This window comes from Halichondria panicea, chromosome 11, assembly GCF_963675165.1.
Source record: "Halichondria panicea chromosome 11, odHalPani1.1, whole genome shotgun sequence".
NCBI lineage: Eukaryota > Metazoa > Porifera > Demospongiae > Suberitida > Halichondriidae > Halichondria > Halichondria panicea.
In genome coordinates, this window is record NC_087387.1 from 1,141,540 (window position 1) to 1,164,016 (window position 22,477).

The following is a 22,477-nucleotide window of genomic DNA, read 5'->3' on the forward strand; positions in this document are numbered from 1 at the left end:
ATACATGTACATGTATATAACTGGTAAAAATGTTTGCCAAGTTTATAAGTCGTTGAACAAAATAATGTTCGATGTGTTCATGTCTCAACAACGTAGTTGGGATGAACCACCAGGAATGGATCTTCATCTGACTCCTCCCCCATCACCAACGGCAACAGAATGTGGTCCTACACACAAAAAACGCAATTCTAATTAAGCACAAAAGTATCGTTTTAATCAGCATGCAATACGCACATACCAATACACTACTAGTGCACAAAATCTCAAACAAACTGCGAAAAGAATCATGTACAAATGCTACGAGGACCATGCATGTACTTTTTGTAAAACTTTCCACCTAGCTTTACATTAGAGACAAATCGGCCCATGGAGACGAGGCTAACTGCACGTGCACTCATGATTGACTCACATGTTGCACAAGTCTCTCGATGACCTTCTCCACGAGGAGCTTCTTCTCGGTCAGCTCCTCCACATTCTCTATGTCATCCGCCACCTCCTTCAGGTACCAGTTAACTAAGTCACCTTCACGAACTCCGCTAGAATCTGGAAGGGGGAGGAGTGTACGTGATGTAGCATCAATACCACTATCACACCAGAGCATGTATTTCAAACTGTCACAATCAGTGGGTATAAATCAAAGCCAAGTCGTAGTGTATATAGTTACAAACAAACATAATGTAGCTGAAGTGATCAGTGTGCATACAGCAATCAACACTACAGCCTTTTAATGGCCACTCATGAAGAAAGGCTAACCCAGATATAAAGGCCACGCCAAATAAACAGCTTGTGTACTAAACAAACCCTCAGTCAACAAGGGCCCACACTTAATTGTTCCCCAAAGGTCTCCGCTATAGAGGGGTTTACTACTGACAGCTGCACCTTTGTCTGCCTCCTCGCTCTGACGCATGTGCAGGATGAGCAGGTTGGAGATGATGCGATATTCCTCATACGTAACTCGTATCTTCTTGGTTTTCACCGGCGGTTGGGTGGATGGATCTGATTGGTCTATTGGAGTGTGGCCGTTCACTCCATTCTCGCCATTGACACCATTCTCACCATTGGTCATGCAGTCCTCATCATTGCCTACAGTAATGCACATGTGTGTAAAGATATGAAATTTATAAATAGTTATGCATGGACACTCAAGTAAGTTTGTTAGCGAAACTCCCCATTTATTACTAGCCTTTGGTCTTGTTGATTTTTAAGCACATTATCAGCCAGAATTTATTTTATTTATCAGCCGGGAATATTGCTTGATGATAAAGGGCACAGTATAATGACACCACCCACCATTGATGATCTGTTCATCCTCATCAAAGTTGATGTCCGGAGTCTCCACACGAATAATAGACTTATTGAGCAAACGAAAGCCTTCCTTCACATGCTTAGGTTGTACCTGAGGCATGTATAGTCATGTAATGAACCTGATGACCATCATAATATAATATCCAACAAATCATAAGTTGTATTCTGTACAAACACCTACAAAATCCACTCTACACCCACCCCTCACTCTTTACACTCCACACACCTCATCAGAGCAGTGGATCCTGGCCATGGCCTCCGCGAGTCGTATCAAACTCTCCAGCTGTCTCACGGTGATTCTCCATGACGACCGAGCCACGCCTGAGCAGTCTCTCTGCCGTAGTTTCTTGTACTGCTCCACCATGTACTCACCAGAGGTGGGGCTGATACGAGGCTTGAACTGACGAGCAAACAATACGTAGCGTTGGATCTCCTCCTGAAGGGGGCGGGGTCACAGTGGTACAATGACGTATTGATTTGCAACTGATCAATTACCTATACTAGCTAATATAGTACACCATCTAAAAACCACGTATCTCCGCGGTTTTTTACGATAATTGTAACGAAAAACTTCAAATTTACCATAACTTATTCAAGCAAAAAGGCTGGTATATTATTCAGGCCGTAACTACAACCCTTCCCCCGTCCGCACCACTCACAAGGGAATAGACACGCTCCACTGCCTCTGTCTTGTGACTGTGGAGGTCCACAATACGCCTAGCGATGGCATAGTCAGTCACCTGTGGAGGAGGGGGAGCATCAATCAACACACTAGGTCAAGGTATCACACTCACAAATACAAATTAACAACAGCTATTGCTACACTATAATAATAATCATGGGCAGTGGAATGGCAGAAAAGGGACAGTAGAATGGAACAGAAAAAAATGCGCAGTATTAAATCCCTAACCCTAACCCTAACCCTGAACCCTGAACCCCAAATAGCTAAAAAATGGAAAAAGACAGCAGCGCTTAATTTACATTTAAAGCGTGTCTTCATGCAGATATTAGAGCACTCACCCACTAAACCACCGCTAACAGTGCACCTGTCATACACATTGACATACCAGTGTAGACAACAAAACCATAATTAAATTAGATAGCCAGGAAAATAGTTTTAGTTCATACTTGGGTTAATTATGATTTTGCTTTTCGTTGCACACACACACCTCGTTACACTCGTCCACTATGATAAAGAAGAGGTCAAAGCGCGACATGATGGGGGCAGTGAGCTGGATGTTCATCTTGAGTGATTTTGACCGGTCATAGCGACCACCAATCGAATTAGCCGCAGCTAGGATGGATGTACGAGCATTGAGAGTTGCCTTGACACCAGCCTTGGTGATTGAGATGGTCTGTTGCTCCATGGCTTCATGAATGGCTACTTGGTCTTTGAGGTCCACCTTGTCAAACTCGTCAATACAACAAACTCCCTGCAGGGGGAGGGCATTTAAATTAGTATGTACTGACTGTACATTAGCTACATATGAACATGATTATCTGCTACTGGTAAAAAATTCAAGGTAATCCTCGTCATTTCAAAGCAGAACACATACAGTATTAACTATACCTATATACATACATGTGTAAACAGCCTAGATACGACTTTATGGATGTGTACAAGCAAGTATAATAATGATGAGAGTTAGCTCACATTGTCAGCGAGCATGAGAGCGCCAGCCTCTATAACAAACTCGTGACTCTCCTCGTCCTTGACCACGGCAGCTGTGAGTCCAGCTGCTGTCGAGGCCTTGCCACTAGTGTACACTGCACGAGGACTGAACTCCTCCACTCTCCTGTACAGTGAGTAGTGCAAGGGATAGTAACGGTGTGTACGTGATGACACAAACTGAAGTCTACTTCTAGCTGGTTGGAGCTTATCAGCTCTGCAGCATACAGATAGAAGCGCTTTTTAACAAGGAATCCAATGGTATATGAAATTTTGAATTTGAGTTAAGTATAACAAAGTTATGACAACATTATGAAGGACCTCAACACAAATAACATAATACACTCACTTGAGGAACTGGCTCTTGCCACAGGATGGGTCCCCCACGATGCACACGTTGATGTCCCCACGGAGATGAGTCCCCTCCATGGTCGTCTTGGGCACACCACCAAACAGCATCAGTAGAACACCTCGCTTCACCTCATCGTTGAAGCACACGTTGATGAAGCGAGGTGTTTTACTGATGCTGTTCGGTGGTGTGCCCAAGACGACCATGGAGGGGACTCATCTCCGTGGGGACATCAACGTGTGCATCGTTGTCTTGCATTGCTATGACTTCATCACTTTGCTGCTGTGTGGTGTTTTGTGATACAACGGTTTCTATCGTAATATTTTCAGGGATGTCTTGCACTTCTCTGGTTTCATCCTAGACTGGGGGGAGGGGCTGCTCTTGTACCTCAAATGTAGCTTGCTGTGTAATGAACGTGGCTTCTGCTGCTAATGCTTGAAACATCATCACCTGTTTGTTGAGCTCACAAACTAGGGACTGGGCCGTGTAGGGGTCAAATTGTCCATCTTCAGAGCTTGGTTGGTCATCAGTGGGTACTGGTACTTCATCTTGTTCATTGAGATTGTCACTTTTAGTGAGGTTATTGAGATCTGATTGATAGTGGAGTCTCTCAAGCAGTGGCTCTGCTCTCTCTGTAGTTATGTAATGGGTCCATGCAACTGATGCAGCTTCAGATACAGAGTGTGCTAGGTACTTGTCCATTTTCACTTGTAATAAGATGGTAAAGATCCTCATAACACAATCACAAACAATCTTTCCCAAAATAGGCAGCAGGCAGGTAAAGATCATCAGTAGAACTAACTGCTTCTCAATCAAAAGTAAATTATTACATACACATAAAACACAGATTGCTACTGCCCACACACACAAATAATAACTAAAATATAACAACAGATTCTTTATTGCACACATACACAAAACCATCACTGTCCACAGCTACTCCATTAAGATAAGTGAGATGATCATTACCAAATGATGTGACAAACTGACCGTCTTTAGTGAACACTGACACACGCTTGTTAGCATTGTCAGCAACATAAACAACACCAGTGACACACACACCATAAGGGCAACACAGATCTCCTTGTCCACTTCCTTTCTTTCCAATAGAGCGAATAAACCGACCATCCATAGTGAGCACTTGAACTCGATGATTACTATGGTCAGTGACATACATCATTTGTTCATTGTCCACTGCAATATCCTTTGGGTAGTTAAAATGTCCATTACCAGTTCCCTTTGAACCAATCTGCTTGACTGGCTCCAGCTCTGTCGTCAACACTTGAACTCTGTGATTTTTTTGATCGCACACAAACACTTGATCACCAGCGACTGCTATCCCTTGAGGGTAGTTGAGTTCCTTTGGACCACTTCCCTCCGTCCCAAACCTCTTCAGTAGATCTCCTCTTTTATTGAACTTGTACACACAGTGTTTGCTCCAGTCAGAGACATAGGTGTTGTCCTCCTTGTCTACTGCCACGCCAGAGATACCGCCAAACCCGTGCTTTGATTTGCTGATGCTTCGAATTTGTTTTCCTTTCTTGTCAAACACCAAAACATCACCCTCAAAGTCAGTTACAATCAGTTCTTCTGACGAATTGAATGCCATATATCGAGGGTTGTTGATTCCTCTAATCACCCTCACAGGTTTGTCCAGCTTGGTGGGGGGTATTTTGACGAACACAGAGAAGGGGCTTCCTGGGATGGGCTGGTCGTCTACTGAGATCAGGAGGTGGTGTCGACCACGTATCCTAGGGGTGTACTCAACGCTGTACACTCCACCCCTCACAGGCACTGCTTGTAGCTGTTGAGATGATTCTTCAACTAGCGATTTTAGAGCCACTTGTATTGTATGATGCTTAAATTGTGTATTACATTCCACAAGAATCGAAAAATTGTTAGGTTTATCGATTTCAGCAGTTCTAGCTCCATCTCCTTCCACAGTGCACTTTGCTGGATCCACTTTACCATCATACACTCTCACATTGTTCTCACACAACTTCTTGAGATCATCACAAACAAACACTTCGACTCCAAAATCATCTTTCTCCACTGGATCAGGATTGGCTGCTTCCTTCCCTCGCTTCAACACCTCGGCATCGATTCGACTCACCACCTGCTCTTGCATCGTAATCAGTTCTTCATCACTTGCATTCTCCAGTGTACGCTCTACAAAGTCAATCAAACTCTGAGCAGTGGCCAGGGACAGGTCCAGACCCTTCTCTTGAACTGTCAGCTTCTCCATCTTTGAATCAGCCAAAGCAGAAGATTCTCGTAAAACACGGACCTTGCATCGATTGAGAATATCGTGTAGCTCCTGGAACTTGGCATTCACTTGTCTCTCTGTCAGTTCTTTCTGGGCCTGGATCTTCTGTTTAGTTCCTTTCACTTGATTCACAGCGGTGCTCAGATCAGGCAGTAGGTTCTTGAGTGGGGAGAGGTGCTCCGTCAGCTTTTTGCGAGTTGCGGGGGCGGCTTTCTTTACAAATTCGTAATTGTGTCCAGCGTGTTCAATAACGATACAGTCTCGACAGATAAGCTTGTTGCAATCGAAACAGAAAATCTTTTTTGGCTCTTCGTGATCTTTGCATTTTGGGGGTGGTGGGTTTTCGAATGTTAGTTCTTTGACTCCGCCTTGTTTGAGCTCGTCCAGAGTGGAGACGATATGTGTAGCAAACACTTTCATACGTTGATGAGGTCTTACACAATCCTCACAGATGAAATTGACACACTGTCGGCAGAATGCAGTGGCCTTTCCCCCAGAGCACATTTCACAAGTGGTCTCCAACTTGCCATGGGCTTTCTCCATCCTCGAGTGGAGTGCTTTCATCCGGTTGATAAAGAACGCAGTGGTCAGTCTGTCAGGGTTGTTGTCTGGCAATAGAGTGGGCTCACGACAGTCGGGGCAGGGGAACGGCTGGTTGGGTCGGTAGCGACTGGAGAGTGTGAGGATGCATTGCTTGCAGTAGTAGTGACAACAAGGGAGCAGCTTTGGCTCCTGGTAGCGGTCATGACAGATGCCACAGGTCACTTCTTGCTCGAGATCAGCAACAACTGGATCAGGTCCTTCGGCCATCGTTAGTTAAGATCTGGGGAATGCATTTGTACAACATTTATAAAAGCATGAAACTATATTCTAATATAAAAAATTAAATAGCAACTTCGCTAGAAATTGAGTATACAAGAATGTTGAATCTATGAATAATAGTTTGCACTAAGTGATCAATTAGGTCAAGCTAAGCTAGACCTCTGCAGCTAGTTGAAAAAACGGGTCCCCGAAAAAACTTACCTACTATTTATAAGAACTTCCTAGATCCTTTAATTTCAACAATTACACAAGCCTTTGTTTTGCATGTACCTTGTACTGGTACATGCTACGCCCATTACACAATGTTATAAATCTGACCAGATACCCCCACTTTTTTGTTTCAACACTGGCCCACACTTTCTTCAATATGAAAGTACATGTACATGTATGTACAAAATTTCTATGGTAGCAACATTGATATCTCCCTGAGCACTGGGCATGAGATGCCTTGATCCCAGGCCACACTGAAGATGGAGGCCTTGTAGGAGGCTAGGCTATTAAATAGCTGTCTTGGTATCTTTCAATTTAAAATTATAATTAATCAGCGTACTAGGTACACAAATATTGAGGAATGCATAATTATAAGTATGTGTTCAATACATGTACATGTATATAACTGGTAAAAATGTTTGCCAAGTTTATAAGTCGTTGAACAAACTAATGTTCGATGTGTTCATGTCTCAACGACGTAGTTGGGATGAACCACCAGGAATGGATCTTCGTCTGACTCCTCCCCCATCACCAACGGCAACAGAATGTGGTCCTACACACAAAAAACGCAATTCTAATTAAGCACAAAAGTATCGTTTTAATCAGCATGCAATACCCACATACCAATACACTACTAGTGCACAAAATCTCAAACAAACTGCGAAAAGAATCATGTACAAATGCTACGAGGACCATGCATGTACTTTTTTGTTAAACTTTCCACCTAGCTTTACATTAGAGACAAATTGGCCCATGGAGACGAGGCTAACTGCACGTGCACTCATGATTGACTCACATGTTGCACAAGTCTCTCGATGACCTTCTCCACGAGGAGCTTCTTCTCCGTCAGCTCCTCCACATTCTCTATATCATCAGCCACCTCCTTCAGGTACCAGTTCACTAGGTCACCTTCACGAACTCCACTAGAATCTGGAGGGGGGAGGAGTGTACGTGATGTAGCATCAATACCCCTATCACACCAAAGCATGTATTTCAAACTGTCACAATCAGTGGGTACAAATCAAAGCCAAGTCGTAGTGTATATAGTTACAAACAAACATAATGTAGCTGAAGTGATCAGTGTACATACAGCAATCAACACTACAGCCTTTTAATGGCCACTCACGAAGAAAGGCTAACCCAGATATAAAGGCCACGCCAAATAAACAGGCTGTGTACTAAACAAACCCTCAGTCAACAAGGGCCCACACTTAATTGTTCCCCAAAGGTGTCCGCTATAGAGGGGTTTACTACTGACAGCTGCACCTTTGTCTGCCTCCTCGCTCTGACGCATGTGCAGGATGAGCAGGTTGGAGATGATACGATATTCCTCATACGTAACTCGTATCTTCTTGGTTTTCACCGGCGGTTGGGTGGATGGATCTGATTGGTCTATTGGAGTGTGGCCGTTCACTCCATTCTCGCCATTGACACCATTTTCACCATTGGTCATGCAGTCCTCATCATTGCCTACAGTAATGCACATGTGTGTAAAGTTATGAAAATGCTAGAAATTTATAAATAGTTATGTATGGACACTCAAGTAAGTTTGTTAGCGAAACACCCCATTTATTACTAGCCTTTGGTCTAAAAGTAATTGTTAAGCACATTTAATATCAGCCAGAATTTATTTTCTCAAGGGAATAATTATTACTTGATGCTAAGAGCCACAGTATAATGACACCACCCACCATTGATGATCTGTTCATCCTCGTCAAAGTTGATGTCAGGAGTCTCCACACGAATAATAGACTTATTGAGCAAACGAAAGCCTTCCTTCACATGTTTGGGTTGTACCTGAGGCATGTATAGTCATGTAATGAACCTGATGACCATCATAATATAATATCCAACAAATCATAAGTTGTATTCTGTACACACACCTACAAAATCCACTCTACACCCACACACACCCTCACTCTTCACACCTCTCACACTCCACACACCTCATCAGAGCAGTGGATCCTAGCCATGGCCTCCGCGAGTCGTATCAAACTCTCCAACTGTCTCACGGTTATTCTCCATGACGACCGAGCCACGCCCGAGCAGTCTCTCTGCCGTAGTTTCTTGTACTGCTCCACCATGTACTCACCAGAGGTGGGGCTGATACGAGGCTTGAACTGACGAGCAAACAATACGTAGCGTTGGATCTCCTCCTGAAGGGGGCGGGGTCACAGTGGTACAATGACGTATTGATTTGCAACTGATCAATTACCTATACTAGCTAATATAGTACACCATCTAAAAACCACGTATCTCCGCGGTTTTTTACGATAATTGTAACGAAGAACTTCAAATTTACCATAACTTGTTCAAGCGAAAAGGCTGGTATATTATTCAGGCCGTAACTACAACCCTCCCCCCGTCCGCACCACTCACGAGGGAATAGACACGCTCCACTGCCTCTGTCTTGTGACTGTGGAGGTCCACAATACGCCTTGCGATGGCATAGTCAGTCACCTGTGGAGGAGGGGGAGCATCAATCAACACACTAGGTCAAGGTATCACACTCACAAATACAAATTAACAATAGCTATTGCTGCACTATAATAATCATGGGCAGTGGAATGGCAGAAAAGGGACAGTAGAGTGGAACAGAAAAACTGCACATGCTCAGTATTGAACCCCAAATGGCTAAAAAATGGAATAAAGACAGCTAGTCTACAGTCTTCGTGCAGATATTAGAGCACTCACCCACTAAACCACCACTAACAGTGCACCTGTCATACACATTGACATACCAGTGTAGACAACAAAACCATAATTCAATTAGATAGCCAGAAAAAAGTTTTAGTTCATACTTGGGTTAATTATGATTTTGCTTTTCATTGCACAGTTGCAGCTAGGGTACATTTGAGGTCAATTGGTACACACACCTCGTTACATTCGTCCACTATGATAAAGAAGAGGTCAAAGCGCGACATGATGGGGGCAGTGAGCTGGATGTTCATCTTGAGTGATTTTGACCGGTCATAGCGACCACCAATCGGATTAGCCGCAGCTAGGATGGATGTACGAGCATTGAGGGTTGCCTTGACACCAGCCTTGGTGATTGAAATGGTCTGTTGCTCCATGGCTTCATGAATGGCTACTTGGTCTTTGAGGTCCATCTTGTCAAACTCGTCAATACAACAAACTCCCTGCAGGGGGAGGGGCATTTAAATTAGTATGCACTGGCTGTACATTAGCTACATATGAACATGATTATCTGCTACTGGTAACAAATTCAAGGTAATCCTCGTCATTTCAAAGCAGAACACATACAGTATTAACTATACCTATATACATACATGTGTAAACAGCCTAGATACGACTTTATGGATGTGTACAAGCAAGTATAATAATTATGAGAGTCAGCTCACATTGTCAGCGAGCATGAGAGCGCCAGCCTCTATAACAAACTCGTGACTCTCCTCGTCCTTGACCACGGCAGCTGTGAGTCCAGCTGCTGTCGAGGCCTTGCCACTAATGTACACTGCACGAGGACTGAACTCCTCCACTCTCCTGTACAGTGAGTAGTGCAAGGGATAGTAACGGTGTGTACGTGATGACACAAACTGAAGTCTACTTCTAGCTGGTTGGAGCTTATCAGCTCTGCAGCATACAGATAGAAGCGTTTTTTAACAAGGAATCCAATGGTATATGAATTTTTGAATTTCAGTGAAGTTATGACAACATTATGAAAGTCAACCTCAACACAAATAACAAAATACACTCACTTGAGGAACTGGCTCTTGCCACAGGACGGGTCCCCCACGATGCACACGTTGATGTCCCCACGGAGGCAGGCACCACCAGGCAACGATGAGGTGAAGCGAGGTGTTCTACTGATGCTGTTCAGTGGTGTGCCCAAGACGACCATGGAGGGGACTCATCTCCATGGGGACATCAACGTGTGCATCGTTGTCTTGCATTGCTATGACTTCATCACTTTGCTGCCGTGTGGTGATTTGTGATACAACGGTTTCTATCGTAATATTTTCAGGGCTGTCTTGCACTCCTCTGGTTTCATCCTCTGGGGGGAGGGGCTGCTCTTGTACCTCAAATGTAGCTTGCTGTGTAATGAACGTGGCTTCTGCTGCTAATGCTTGAGACATCATCACCTGTTTGTTGAGCTCACAAACTAGGGACTGGGCCGTGTAGAGGTCAAATTGTCCATCTTCGGAGCTTGGTTGGTCATCAGTGGGTACCGGTACCTCATCTTGTTCATTGAGATTGTCACTTTTAGTGAGGTTATTGAGATCTGATTGATAGTGGAGTCTCGCAAGCAGTGGCTCTGCTCTCTCTGTAGTTGTATAATGGGTCCATGCAACTGATGCAGCTTCAGATACAGAGTGTGCTAGGTACTTGTCCATTTTCACTTGTAATAAGATGGTAAAGATCCTCATAACACAATCACAAACAATCTTTCCCAAAATAGGCAGCAGGCAGGTAAAGATCATCAGTAGAACTAACTGCTTCTCAATCAAAAGTAAATTATTACATACACATAAAACACAGATTGCTACTGCCCACACACACAAATAATAACTAAAATATAACAACAGATTCTTTACTGCGCACATAAACAAAACCATCACTGTCCACAGCTACTCCAAAAGGAGAAATGATATGACCATTACCAAATGATGTGACAAACTGACCGTCTTTAGTGAACACTGACACATGCTTGTTATCATAATCAACAACATAAACAAAACCAGTGACACACACACCACGAAGGTAAAACAGATCTCCTTGTCCACTTCCTTTCTTTCCAATCGAGCGAATAAACCGACCATCCATAGTGAGCACTTGAACACGATGATTATAATAGTCAGTGACATACATCATTTGTTCATTGTCCACTGCAACATCCTGTGGGTAGTTAAAATGCTCATTACCAGTTCCCTTTGAACCAATCTGCTTGACTGGCTCCAGCTCTGTCGTCAACACTTGGACTCGGTGATTTTTCTGATCGCACACAAACACTTGATCACCAGCGACTGCTATCCCTCGAGGGTATTTGAGTTCCTTTGGACCACTTCCAATCGTCCCAAACCTCTTTAGCAGATCTCCTCTTTTGTTGAGCTTGTACACACAGTTTTTTTGGCTGTCACAGACATAGATGTTGTCTTCCTTGTCTACTGCCACACCAGAGATAAGGCCAAACTCATGCTTTGATTTGCTGATGCTTCGAATTTGTTTTCCTTTCTTGTCAAACACCAAAATACCACAGTTCCAGTCAGTTACAATCAGTTCTTCTGATGAGTTAAATGCCATATACTGAGGGTTCTTGATTCCTCTTATCACCCTCACTGGTTTGTCCAGCTTGGTGGGGGGTATTTTGACGAACACAGAGAAGGGGCTTCCTGGGATGGGCTGGTCGTCCACTGAGATCAGGAGGTGGTGTCGACCACGTACCCTAGGGGTGTACTCAACGCTGTACACTCCACCCCTCACAGGCACTGCTTGCAATTGTTGAGATGATTCATCAACTAGCGATTTTAGAGTCACTTTAGTGTTTGAAGAAAATTGTTGTGGCTGGTGTGTATTGATTGAAAAGCAAGTAGGTTTATCGATTTCAGCATTTTTAGCTCCATCTCCTTCCACAGTGCACTTTGTTGGATCCACTTTACCGTCATACACAATAACATTGTTCTCACACAACTTCTTGAGATCCTCACAAACAAACACTTCAACTCCAAAATCATATTTCTCCACTGGATCAGGATTGGCTGCTTCCTTCCCTCGCTTCACCACCTCGGCATCGATTCGACTCACCACCTGCTCCTGCATCGTAATCAGCTCTTCATCACTTGCATTCTCCAGTGTACGCTCTACAAAGTCAATCAAACTCTGAGCAGTGGCCAGGGACAGGTCCAGACCCTTCTCTTGAACCGTCAGCTTCTCCATCTTTGAATCAGCCAAAGCAGAAGATTCTCGTAAAACACGGACCTTGCATCGATCGAGAATATCGTGTAGCTCCTGGAACTTGGCATTCACTTGTCTCTCTGTCAGTTCTTTCTGGGCCTGGATCTTCTGTTTAGTTCCTTTCACTTGATTCACAGCGGTGCTCAGATCAGGCAGTAGGTTCTTGAGTGGGGAGAGGTGCTCCGTCAGCTTTTTGCGAGTTGCGGGGGCGGCTTTTTTGACAAATTCGTAATTGTGTCCAGCGTGTTCAATAACGATACAGTCTCGACAGATGAGCTTGTTGCAATCGAAACAAAAAATCTTTTTTAGCTCCTCATGATCTTCGCATTTTGGGGGTGGTGGGCTTTCGAATGTTAGTTCTTTCACTCCGCCCTGTTTGAGCTCGTCCAGAGTGGAGATGGCATGTCCGGCAAATACTCTCAATCGTTTATGAGACTTCACACAATCTTCACAGATGAAATTGACACATTGTCGGCAGAATGCAGTGGCCTTTCCCCCAGAGCACATTTCACAAGTGGTCTCCAACTTGCCATGGGCTTTCTCCATCCTCGAGTGGAGTGCTTTCATCCGGTTGATGAAGAACGCAGTGGGCAGTCTGTCAGGGTTGTTGTTTGGCAATAGAGTGGGCTCACGACAGTCGGGGCAGGGGAACGGCTGGTTGGGTCGGTAGCGACTGGAGAGTGTGAGGATGCATTGCTTGCAGTAGTAGTGACAACAAGGGAGCAGCTTTGGCTCCTGGTAGCGGTCATGACAGATGCCACAGGTCACTTCTTGCTCGAGATCAGCAACAACTGGATCAGGTCCTTCGGCCATCGTTAGTTAAGATCTGGGGAATGCATTTGTACAACATTTATAAAAGCATGAAACTATTCTAATATAAAAATTAAATACAACTTCGAGCTTCGCTAGAAATTGAGTAGATCTATACAAGAATGTTGAATCTGTGAATAATATTTTGCACTAAGTGATCAATTAGGTCAAGCTAAGCTAGACCTCTGCAGCTAAGTTGAAAAAACGGGTACCCCAAAAAACTTACCTACTATTTATAAAAACTTCCTAGATTCAACAATTACAAGCCTTTGTTTTGCATGTACCTTGTACTGGTACATGCTACGCCCATTACACAATGTTATAAATCTGACCAGATACGCCCACTTTTTTGTTTCAACACTGGCCCACACTTTCTTCAATATGAAAGTACATGTACATGTATGTACAACAATTCTACACAACTTGGTAGCAACATCGATTGATATCTCCCTGAGCACTGGGCATGATATGCCTTGATCCCATGCAGACCGCACTGAATGGAGGCCTTATAGGAGGCTAGTGATGCTTCTATTAAATAGCTGTCTTGGTATCTTTCAATTTAAAATTATAATTATCAGCGTACTAGGTACACAAATATTGAGGAATGCATAATTATAAGTATGTGTTCAATACATGTACATGTATATAACTGGTAAAAATGTTTGCCAAGTTTATAAGTCGTTGAACAAACTAATATTCGATGTGTTCATGTCTCAACGACGTAGTTGGGATGAACCACCAGGAATGGATCTTCGTCTGACTCCTCCCCCATCACCAACGGCAACAGAATGTGGTCCTACACACAAAAAACGCAATTCTAATTAAGCACAAAAGTATCGTTTTAATCAGCATGCAATACGCACATACCAATACACTACTAGTGCACAAAATCTCAAACAAACTGCGAAAAGAATCATGTACAAATGCTACGAGGACCATGCATGTACTTTTTGTAAAACTTTCCACCTAGCTTTACATTAGAGACAAATCGGCCCATGGAGACGAGGCTAACTGCACGTGCACTCATGATTGACTCACATGTTGCACAAGTCTCTCGATGACCTTCTCCACGAGAAGCTTCTTCTCCGTCAGCTCCTCCACATTCTCTATGTCATCAGCCACCTCCTTCAGGTACCAGTTCACTAGGTCACCTTCACGAACTCCGCTAGAATCTGGAGGGGGGAGGAGTGTACGTGATGTAGCATCAATACCCCTATCACACCAAAGCATGTATTTCAAACTGTCACAATCAGTGGGTACAAATCAAAGCCAAGTCGTAGTGTATATAGTTACAAACAAACATAATGTAGCTGAAGTGATCAGTGTACATACAGCAATCAACACTACAGCCTTTTAATGGCCACTCATGAAGAAAGGCTAACCCAGATATAAAGGCCACGCCAAATAAACAGCTTGTGTACTAAACAAACCCTCAGTCAACAAGGGCCCACACTTAATTGTTCCCCAAAGGTGTCCGCTATAGAGGGGTTTACTACTGACAGCTGCACCTTTGTCTGCCTCCTCGCTCTGACGCATGTGCAGGATGAGCAGGTTGGAGATGATACGATATTCCTCATATGTAACTCGTATCTTCTTGGTTTTCACCAGCGGTTGGGTGGATGGATCTGATTGGTCTATTGGAGTGTGGCCGTTCACTCCATTCTCGCCATTGACACCATTCTCACCATTGGTCATGCAGTCCTCATCATTGCCTACAGTAATGCACATGTGTGTAAAGTTATGAAAATGCTAGAAATTGTTATGGACGCTCAAGTAAGTTTGTTAGCGACCATTTATTACTAGCCTTTGGTCTAAAAGTAATTGTTAAGCACATTTAATATCAGCCAGAATTTATTTTCTCAAGGGAATAATTATTACTTGATGTTAAAGGGCACAGTATAATGACACCACCCACCATTGATGATCTGTTCATCCTCGTCAAAGTTGATGTCAGGAGTCTCCACACGAATAATAGACTTATTGAGCAAACGAAAGCCTTCCTTCGCATGCTTAGGTTGTACCTGAGGCATGTATAGTCAGTCATGACAACCATAATATAATATCCAACAAATCATAAGTTATATTCTGTACACACACCTACAAAATCACCCACACAGGCCACTCTACACCCACACACACACCTCACTCTTCACACTCCACACACCTCATCAGAGCAGTGGATTCTGGCCATGGCCTCTGCGAGTCTTATCAAACTCTCCAACTGTCTCACGGTGATTCTCCATGACGACCGAGCTACGCCCGAGCAGTCTCTCTGCCGTAACTTCTTGTACTGCTCCACCATGTACTCACCAGAGGTGGGGCTGATACGAGGCTTGAACTGACGAGCAAACAATACGTAGCGTTGGATCTCCTCCTGAAGGGGGCGGGGTCACAGTGGTACAATGACGTATTGATTTGCAACTGATCAATTACCTATACTAGCTAATATAGTACACCATCTAAAAACCACGTATCTCCGCGGTTTTTTACGATAATTGTAACGAAGAACTTCAAATTTACCATAACTTATTCAAGAGGCTGGTATATTATTCAGGCCGTAACTACAACCCTCCCCCCGTCCGCACCACTCACGAGGGAATAGACACGCTCCACTGCCTCTGTCTTGTGACTGTGGAGGTCCACAATACGCCTTGCGATGGCATAGTCAGTCACCTGTGGAGGAGGGGGAGCATCAATCAACACACTAGGTCAAGGTATCACACTCACAAATACAAATGCAGCTATTGCTACACTATAATAATAATCATGGGCAGTGGAGTGGCAGAAAAGGGACAGTAGAGTGGAACAGAAAAACTGCACATGCTCAGTATTGAACCCCAAATGGCTAAAAAAATGGAATAAAGACAGCTAGTCTACAGTCTTCATGCAGATATTAGAGCACTCACCCACTAAACCACCGATAACAGTGCACCTGTCATACACATTGACATACCAGTGTAGACAACAAAACCATAATTAAATTAGATAGCCAGAAAAATAGTTTTAGTTCATACTTGGGTTAATTATGATTTTGCTTTTCGTTGCACAGTTGCAGCTAGGGTACATTTGAGGTCAATTGGTACACACACCTCGTTACATTCGTCCACTATGATGAAGAAGAGGTCAAAGCGTGACATGATGGGAGCAGTGAGCTGGATGTTCATCTTGAGTGATTTTGACCGGTCATAGCGACCACCAATCGGATTAGCCGCAGCTAGGATGGATGTACGAGCATTGAGGGTTGCCTTGACACCAGCCTTGGTGATTGAAATGGTCTGTTGCTCCATGGCTTCATGAATGGCTACTTGGTCTTTGAGGTCCATCTTGTCAAACTCGTCAATACAACAAACTCCCTGCAGGGGGAGGGCATTTAAATTAGTATGCACTGACTGTATATTAGCTACATATGAACATGATTATCTGCTACTGGTAACAAATTCAAGGTAATCCTCGTCATTTCAAAGCAGAACACATACAGTATTAACTATACCTATATACATACATGTGTAAACAGCCTAGATACGACTTTATGGATGTGTACAAGCAAGTATAATAATTATGAGAGTCAGCTCACATTGTCAGCGAGCATGAGAGCGCCAGCCTCTATAACAAACTCGTGACTCTCCTCGTCCTTGACCACGGCAGCTGTGAGTTCAGCTGCTGTTGAGGCCTTGCCACTAGTGTACACTGCACGAGGACTGAACTCCTCCACTCTCCTACACAGTGAGTAGTGCAAGGGATAGTAACGGTGTGTACGTGATAACACAAACTAAAATCTACTTCTAGCTGGTTGGAGCTTACCAGCTCTACAGCATACAGATAGAAGCGTTTTTTAACAAGGAATCTAATGGTATATGAATTTTTGAATTTCAGTGAAGTTATGACAACATTATGAAAGTCAACCTCAACACAAATAACAAAATACACTCACTTGAGGAACTGGATCTTGCCACAGGACGGGTCCCCCACGATGCACACGTTGATGTCCCCACGGAGATGAGTCCCCTCCATGGTCGTCTTGGGCACACCACCGAACACCATCAGTAGAACACCTCGCTTCACCTCATCGTTGAAGCACACGTTGATGTCCCCACGGAGACGAGTCCCCTCTGTGGTCGTCTTGGGCACACCACCGAACAGCATCAGTAGAACACCTCGCTTCACCTCATCGTTGAAGCACACGTTGATGTCCCCACGGAGATGAGTCCCCTCCGTGGTCGTCATGGGCACACCACCGAACAGCATCAGTAGAACACCTCGCTTCACCTCATCGTTGAAGCACATGTTGATGAAGCGAGGTGTTTTACTGATGCTGTTCGGTGGTGTGCCCATGACGACCATGGAGGGGATTCATCTCCGTGGGGACATCAACGTGTGCATCGTTGTCTTGCATTGCTATGACTTCATCACTTTGCTGCCGTGTGGTGTTTTGTGATACAACGGTTTCTATCGTAATATTTTCAGGGATGTCTTGCACTTCTCTGGTAACATCCTAGACTGGGGGGAGGGGCTGCTTTTGTACCTCAAATGTAGCTTGCTGTGTAATGAACGTGGCTTCTGCTGCTAATGCTTGAGACATTATCACCTGGTTGTTGAGCTCACAAACTAGGGATTGGGCCGTGTAGGGGTCAAATTGTCCATCTTCAGAGCTTGGTTGGTCATCAGTGGGTACCGGTACTTCATCTTGTTCATTGAGATTGTCACTTTTAGTGAGGTTATTGAGATCTGATTGATAGTGGAGTCTCACAAGCAGTGGCTCTGCTCTCTCTGTAGTTGTATAATGGGTCCATGCAACTGATGCAGCTTCAGATACAGAGTGTGCTAGGTACTTGTCCATTTTCACTTGTAATAAGATGGTAAAGATCCTCATAACACAATCACAAATGATCTTTCCCAAAATAGGCAGCAGGCAGGTAAAGATCGTCAGTAGAACTAACTGCTTCTCAATCAAAAGTAAATTATTACATACACATAAAACACAGATTGCTACTGCCCACACACACAAATAATAACTAAAATATAACAACAGATTCTTTACTACGCACATAAACAAAACCATCACTGTCCACAGCTACTCCATAAAGATTAGTGATATGACCATTACCAAATGATGTGACAAACTGACCGTCTTTAGTGAACACTGACACACGCTTGTTACCATCGTCAATAACATAAACAAAACCAGTGACACACACACCAGAAGGGTAAAACAGATCTCCTTGTCCATTTCCTTTCTTTCCAATCGAGCGGATAAACCGACCATCCATAGTGAGCACTTGAACACGATGATTATAACAGTCAGTGACATACATCATTTGTTCATTGTCCACTGCAACATCCTCTGGTTGGTTAAAATGTCCATTACCAGTTCCCCTTGAACCAATCTGCTTGACTGGCTTCAGCTCTGTCGTCAACACTTGGACTCTGTGATTGCATTGATCGCACACAAACACTTCATCACCAGCGACTGCTATCCCTCGAGGCCAGTTGAGTTCCTTTGGACCACTTCCAATCGTCCCAAACCTCTTCAGCAGATCTTCTCTTTTGTTGAACTTGTACACACAGTGTTTTTTGCTCCAGTCAGAGACATAGATGTTGTCCTCCTTGTCTACTGCCACACCATAGATATTGCTAAATCCATGCTTTGATTTGCTGATGCTTCGAATTTGTTTTCCTTTCTTGTCAAACACCAAAACATCACCGGTACTGTCAGTTACAATCAGTTCTTCTGATGAGTTGAATACCATATATCGAGGCTTGTTGATTCCTCTTATCACCCTCACTGGTTTGTCTAGCTTGGTGGGGGGTATTTTGATGAACACAGAGAAGGGGCTTCCTGGAATAGGCTGATCGTCCACTGAGATCAGGAGGTGGTGTCGACCACGTACCCTAGGGGTGTACTCAACGCTGTACACTCCACCCCTCACAGGCACTGCTTGCAATTGTTGGGTCGATTGATCAACTAGCGATTTCAGTACTGCTTGTGGTTTGCCTTGTTTTGAACTGATATAGACATTCAGATTTGTACATTTGTCAACTTCAGCCATCTTCACACCATCACCCCTCACAGAAGGATAAACTACAACATTGTTCTCACACAACTTCTTGAGATCCTCACAAACAAACACTTCGACTCCAAAATCATCTTTCTCCACTGGATCAGGATTGGCTGCTTCCTTCCCTCGCTTCACCACCTCGGCATCGATTCGACTCACCACCTGCTCTTGCATCGTAATCAGCTCTTCATCACTTGCATTCACCAGTGTACGCTCTACAAAGTCAATCAAACTCTGAGCAGTGCCCAGGGACAGGTCCAGACCCTTCTCTTGAACCGTCAGCTTCTCCATCTTTGAATCAGCCAAAGCAGAAGATTCTCGTAAAACACGGACCTTGCATCGATCGAGAATATCGTGTAGCTCCTGGAACTTGGCATTCACTTGTCTCTCTGTCAGTTCTTTCTGGGCCTGGATCTTCTGTTTAGTTCCTTTCACTTGATTCACAGCGGTGCTCAGATCAGGCAGTAGGTTCTTGAGTGGGGAGAGGTGCTCCGTCAGCTTTTTGCGAGTTGCGGGGGCGGCTTTTTTGACAAATTCGTAATTGTGTCCAGCGTGTTCAATAACGATACAGTCTCGACAGATGAGCTTGTTGCAATCGAAACAAAAAATCTTTTTTAGCTCCTCATGATCTTCGCATTTTGGGGGTGGTGGGCTTTCGAATGTTAGTTCTTTCACTCCGCCCTGTTTGAGCTCGTCCAGAGTGGAGATGGCATGTCCGGCAAATACTCTCAATCGTTTATGAGACTTCACACAATCTTCACAGATGAAATTGACACATTGTCGGCAGAATGCAGTGGCCTTTCCCCCAGAGCACATTTCACAAGTGGCCTCCAACTTTCCATGGGCTTTCTCCATCCTCGAGTGGAGTGCTTTCATCCGGTTGATGAAGAACGCAGTGGTCAGTCTGTCAGGGTTGTTGTCTGGCAATAGAGTGGGCTCACGACAGTTGGGGCAGGGGAACGGCTGGTTGGGTCGGTAGCGACTGGAGAGTGTGAGGATGCATTGCTTGCAGTAGTAGTGACAACAAGGAAGCAGCTTTGGCTCCTGGTAGCGGTCATGACAGATGCCACAAGTCACCTCTTGCTCGAGATCAGCAACAACTGGATCAGGTCCTTCGGCCATCGTTAGTTAAGATCTGGGGAATGCATTCGTACAACATTTATAAAAGCATGAAACTATTCCAATATAAAAATTAAATAGCAACTTCGCTAGAAATTGAGTATACAAGAATGTTGAATCTGTGAATAATAGTTTGCACTAAGTGATCAATTAGGTCAAGCTAAGCTAGACCTCTGCAGCTAGTTGAAAAAACGGGTACCAGAAAAAACTTACCTACTATTTATAAGAAATTTCTAGATCCTTTAATTTCAACAATTACAAGCCTTTGTTTTGCATGTACCTTGTACTGGTACATGCTACGCCCATTACACAATGTTATAAATCTGACCAGATACCCCCACTTTTTTGTTTCAACACTGGCCCACACTTTCTTTCAATATGAAAGTACATGTACATGTATGTACAACAATTCTACACAACTTGGTAGTAACATCTATATCTCCCTGAGCACTGGGCATGAGATGCCTTGATCCCAAGCCACACTGAATGGAGGCCTTGTAGGAGGCTAGGGATGCTTCTATTAAAAGCTGTCTTGGTATCTTTCAATTTAAAATTATAATTATCAGCCTACTAGGTACACAAATAATATTGAGGAATGCATAATTATAAGTATGTGTTCAATACATGTACATGTATATAACTGGTAAAAATGTTTGCCAAGTTTATAAGTCGTTGAACAAACTAATATTCGATGTGTTCATGTCTCAACAACGTAGTTGGGATGAACCACCAGGAATGGATCTTCGTCTGACTCCTCCCCCATCACCAATGGCAACAGAATGTGGTCCTACACACAAAAAACGCAATTCTAATTAAGCACAAAAGTATCGTTTTAATCAGCATGCAATACGCACATACCAATACACTACTAGTGCACAAAATCTCAAACAAACTGCGAAAAGAATCATGTACAAATGCTACGAGGACCATGCATGTACTTTTTGTAAAACTTTCCACCTAGCTTTACATGAGAGACAAATCGGCCCATGGAGACGAGGCTAACTGCACGTGCACTCATGATTGACTCACATGTTGCACAAGTCTCTCGATGACCTTCTCCACGAGGAGCTTCTTCTCCGTCAGCTCCTCCACATTATCTATGTCATTAGCCACCTCCTTCAGGTACCAGTTCACTAGGTCACCTTCACGAACTCCGCTAGAATCTGGAGGGGGGAGGAGTGTACGTGATGTAGCATCAATACCCCTATCACACCAAAGCATGTATTTCAAACTGTCACAATCAGTGGGTACAAATCAAAGCCAAGTCGTAATGTATATATAGTTACAAACAAACATAATGTAGCTGAAGTGATCAGTGTACATACAGCAATCAACACTACAGCCTTTTAATGGCCACTCATGAAGAAAGGCTAACCCAGATATAAAGGCCATGCCAAATAAACAGCCTGTGTACTAAACAAACCCTCAGTCAACAAGGGCCCACACTTAATTGTTCCCCAAAGGTGTCCGCTATAGAGGGGTTTACTACTGACAGCTGCACCTTTGTCTGCCTCCTCGCTCTGACGCATGTGCAGGATGAGCAGGTTGGAGATGATACGATATTCCTCATACGTAACTCGTATCTTCTTGGTTTTCACTGGCGGTTGAGTGGATGGATCTGATTGGTCTATTGGAGTGTGGCCGTTCACTCCATTCTCACCATTGACACCATTCTCACCATTGGTCATGCAGTCCTCATCATTGCCTACAGTAATGCACATGTGTGTAAAGTTATGAAAATGCTAGAAATTTATAAATAGTTATGCATGGACACTCAAGTAAGTTTGTTAGCGAAACTCCCCATTTATTACTAGCCTTTGGTCTAAAAGTAATTGTTAAGCACATTTAATATCAGCCAGAATTTATTTTCTCAAGGGAATAATTATTACTTGATGCTAAGAGCCACAGTATAATGACACCACCCACCATTGATGATCTGTTCATCCTCGTCAAAGTTG

General features: G+C 43.8%; 7 protein-coding genes and 1 pseudogene across 8 annotated transcripts in view; all 8 read right to left on the reverse strand.

Annotated features, from left to right (window-relative positions):
• The window catches only part of LOC135343577 (DNA replication licensing factor MCM6-like), a 36,101-nt gene that overhangs the window by 9,257 nt on the left and 4,367 nt on the right, over positions 1-22,477 (reverse strand). The window lies entirely within an intron of this gene.
• LOC135343595 (DNA replication licensing factor MCM6-like) lies at positions 78-3,457 on the reverse strand. The gene is made up of 9 exons (XM_064540570.1): positions 3,324-3,457; positions 2,960-3,101; positions 2,475-2,738; positions 1,965-2,045; positions 1,532-1,741; positions 1,282-1,396; positions 880-1,083; positions 410-543; positions 78-167 (listed from the first exon to the last, which is right to left on the reverse strand). Exons 1-9 carry the CDS (start codon positions 3,431-3,433, stop codon positions 78-80), a joined length of 1,350 nt encoding a protein of 449 aa, XP_064396640.1. The 5' UTR covers positions 3,434-3,457.
• Positions 4,087-6,408, reverse strand: LOC135343556 (E3 ubiquitin-protein ligase TRIM71-like). Its single transcript, XM_064540524.1, has one exon. The coding sequence runs from the start codon at positions 6,397-6,399 to the stop codon at positions 4,201-4,203; it is 2,199 nt and encodes a 732-aa protein (XP_064396594.1). The 5' UTR covers positions 6,400-6,408; the 3' UTR covers positions 4,087-4,200.
• LOC135343576 (DNA replication licensing factor MCM6-like) lies at positions 7,085-11,028 on the reverse strand (annotated as a pseudogene).
• On the reverse strand, positions 11,050-13,534 carry LOC135343559 (E3 ubiquitin-protein ligase TRIM71-like). Its single transcript, XM_064540528.1, has one exon. The coding sequence runs from the start codon at positions 13,345-13,347 to the stop codon at positions 11,152-11,154; it is 2,196 nt and encodes a 731-aa protein (XP_064396598.1). The 5' UTR covers positions 13,348-13,534; the 3' UTR covers positions 11,050-11,151.
• LOC135343582 (DNA replication licensing factor MCM6-like) lies at positions 14,051-17,602 on the reverse strand. Its single transcript, XM_064540557.1, has 9 exons — positions 17,276-17,602; positions 16,919-17,060; positions 16,434-16,697; positions 15,937-16,017; positions 15,509-15,718; positions 15,251-15,365; positions 14,853-15,056; positions 14,383-14,516; positions 14,051-14,140 (listed from the first exon to the last, which is right to left on the reverse strand). The coding sequence occupies exons 1-9, from the start codon at positions 17,587-17,589 to the stop codon at positions 14,051-14,053; spliced, it is 1,554 nt and encodes a 517-aa protein (XP_064396627.1). The 5' UTR covers positions 17,590-17,602.
• LOC135343565 (E3 ubiquitin-protein ligase TRIM71-like) lies at positions 17,728-20,794 on the reverse strand. Of its 2 annotated transcripts, none has more exons than XM_064540537.1 (2): positions 20,733-20,794; positions 17,728-20,535 (listed from the first exon to the last, which is right to left on the reverse strand). In XM_064540537.1, the coding sequence occupies exon 2, from the start codon at positions 20,520-20,522 to the stop codon at positions 18,357-18,359; it is 2,166 nt and encodes a 721-aa protein (XP_064396607.1). In that variant the 5' UTR covers positions 20,523-20,535; positions 20,733-20,794; the 3' UTR covers positions 17,728-18,356. The 2 variants fall into 2 exon arrangements, with proteins under 2 accessions (XP_064396607.1, XP_064396608.1); XM_064540538.1 differs by having other exon boundaries at positions 20,737-20,781.
• LOC135343601 (DNA replication licensing factor MCM6-like) lies at positions 21,061-21,760 on the reverse strand. The gene is made up of 2 exons (XM_064540577.1): positions 21,549-21,760; positions 21,061-21,306 (listed from the first exon to the last, which is right to left on the reverse strand). The coding sequence occupies exons 1-2, from the start codon at positions 21,738-21,740 to the stop codon at positions 21,217-21,219; spliced, it is 282 nt and encodes a 93-aa protein (XP_064396647.1). The 5' UTR covers positions 21,741-21,760; the 3' UTR covers positions 21,061-21,216.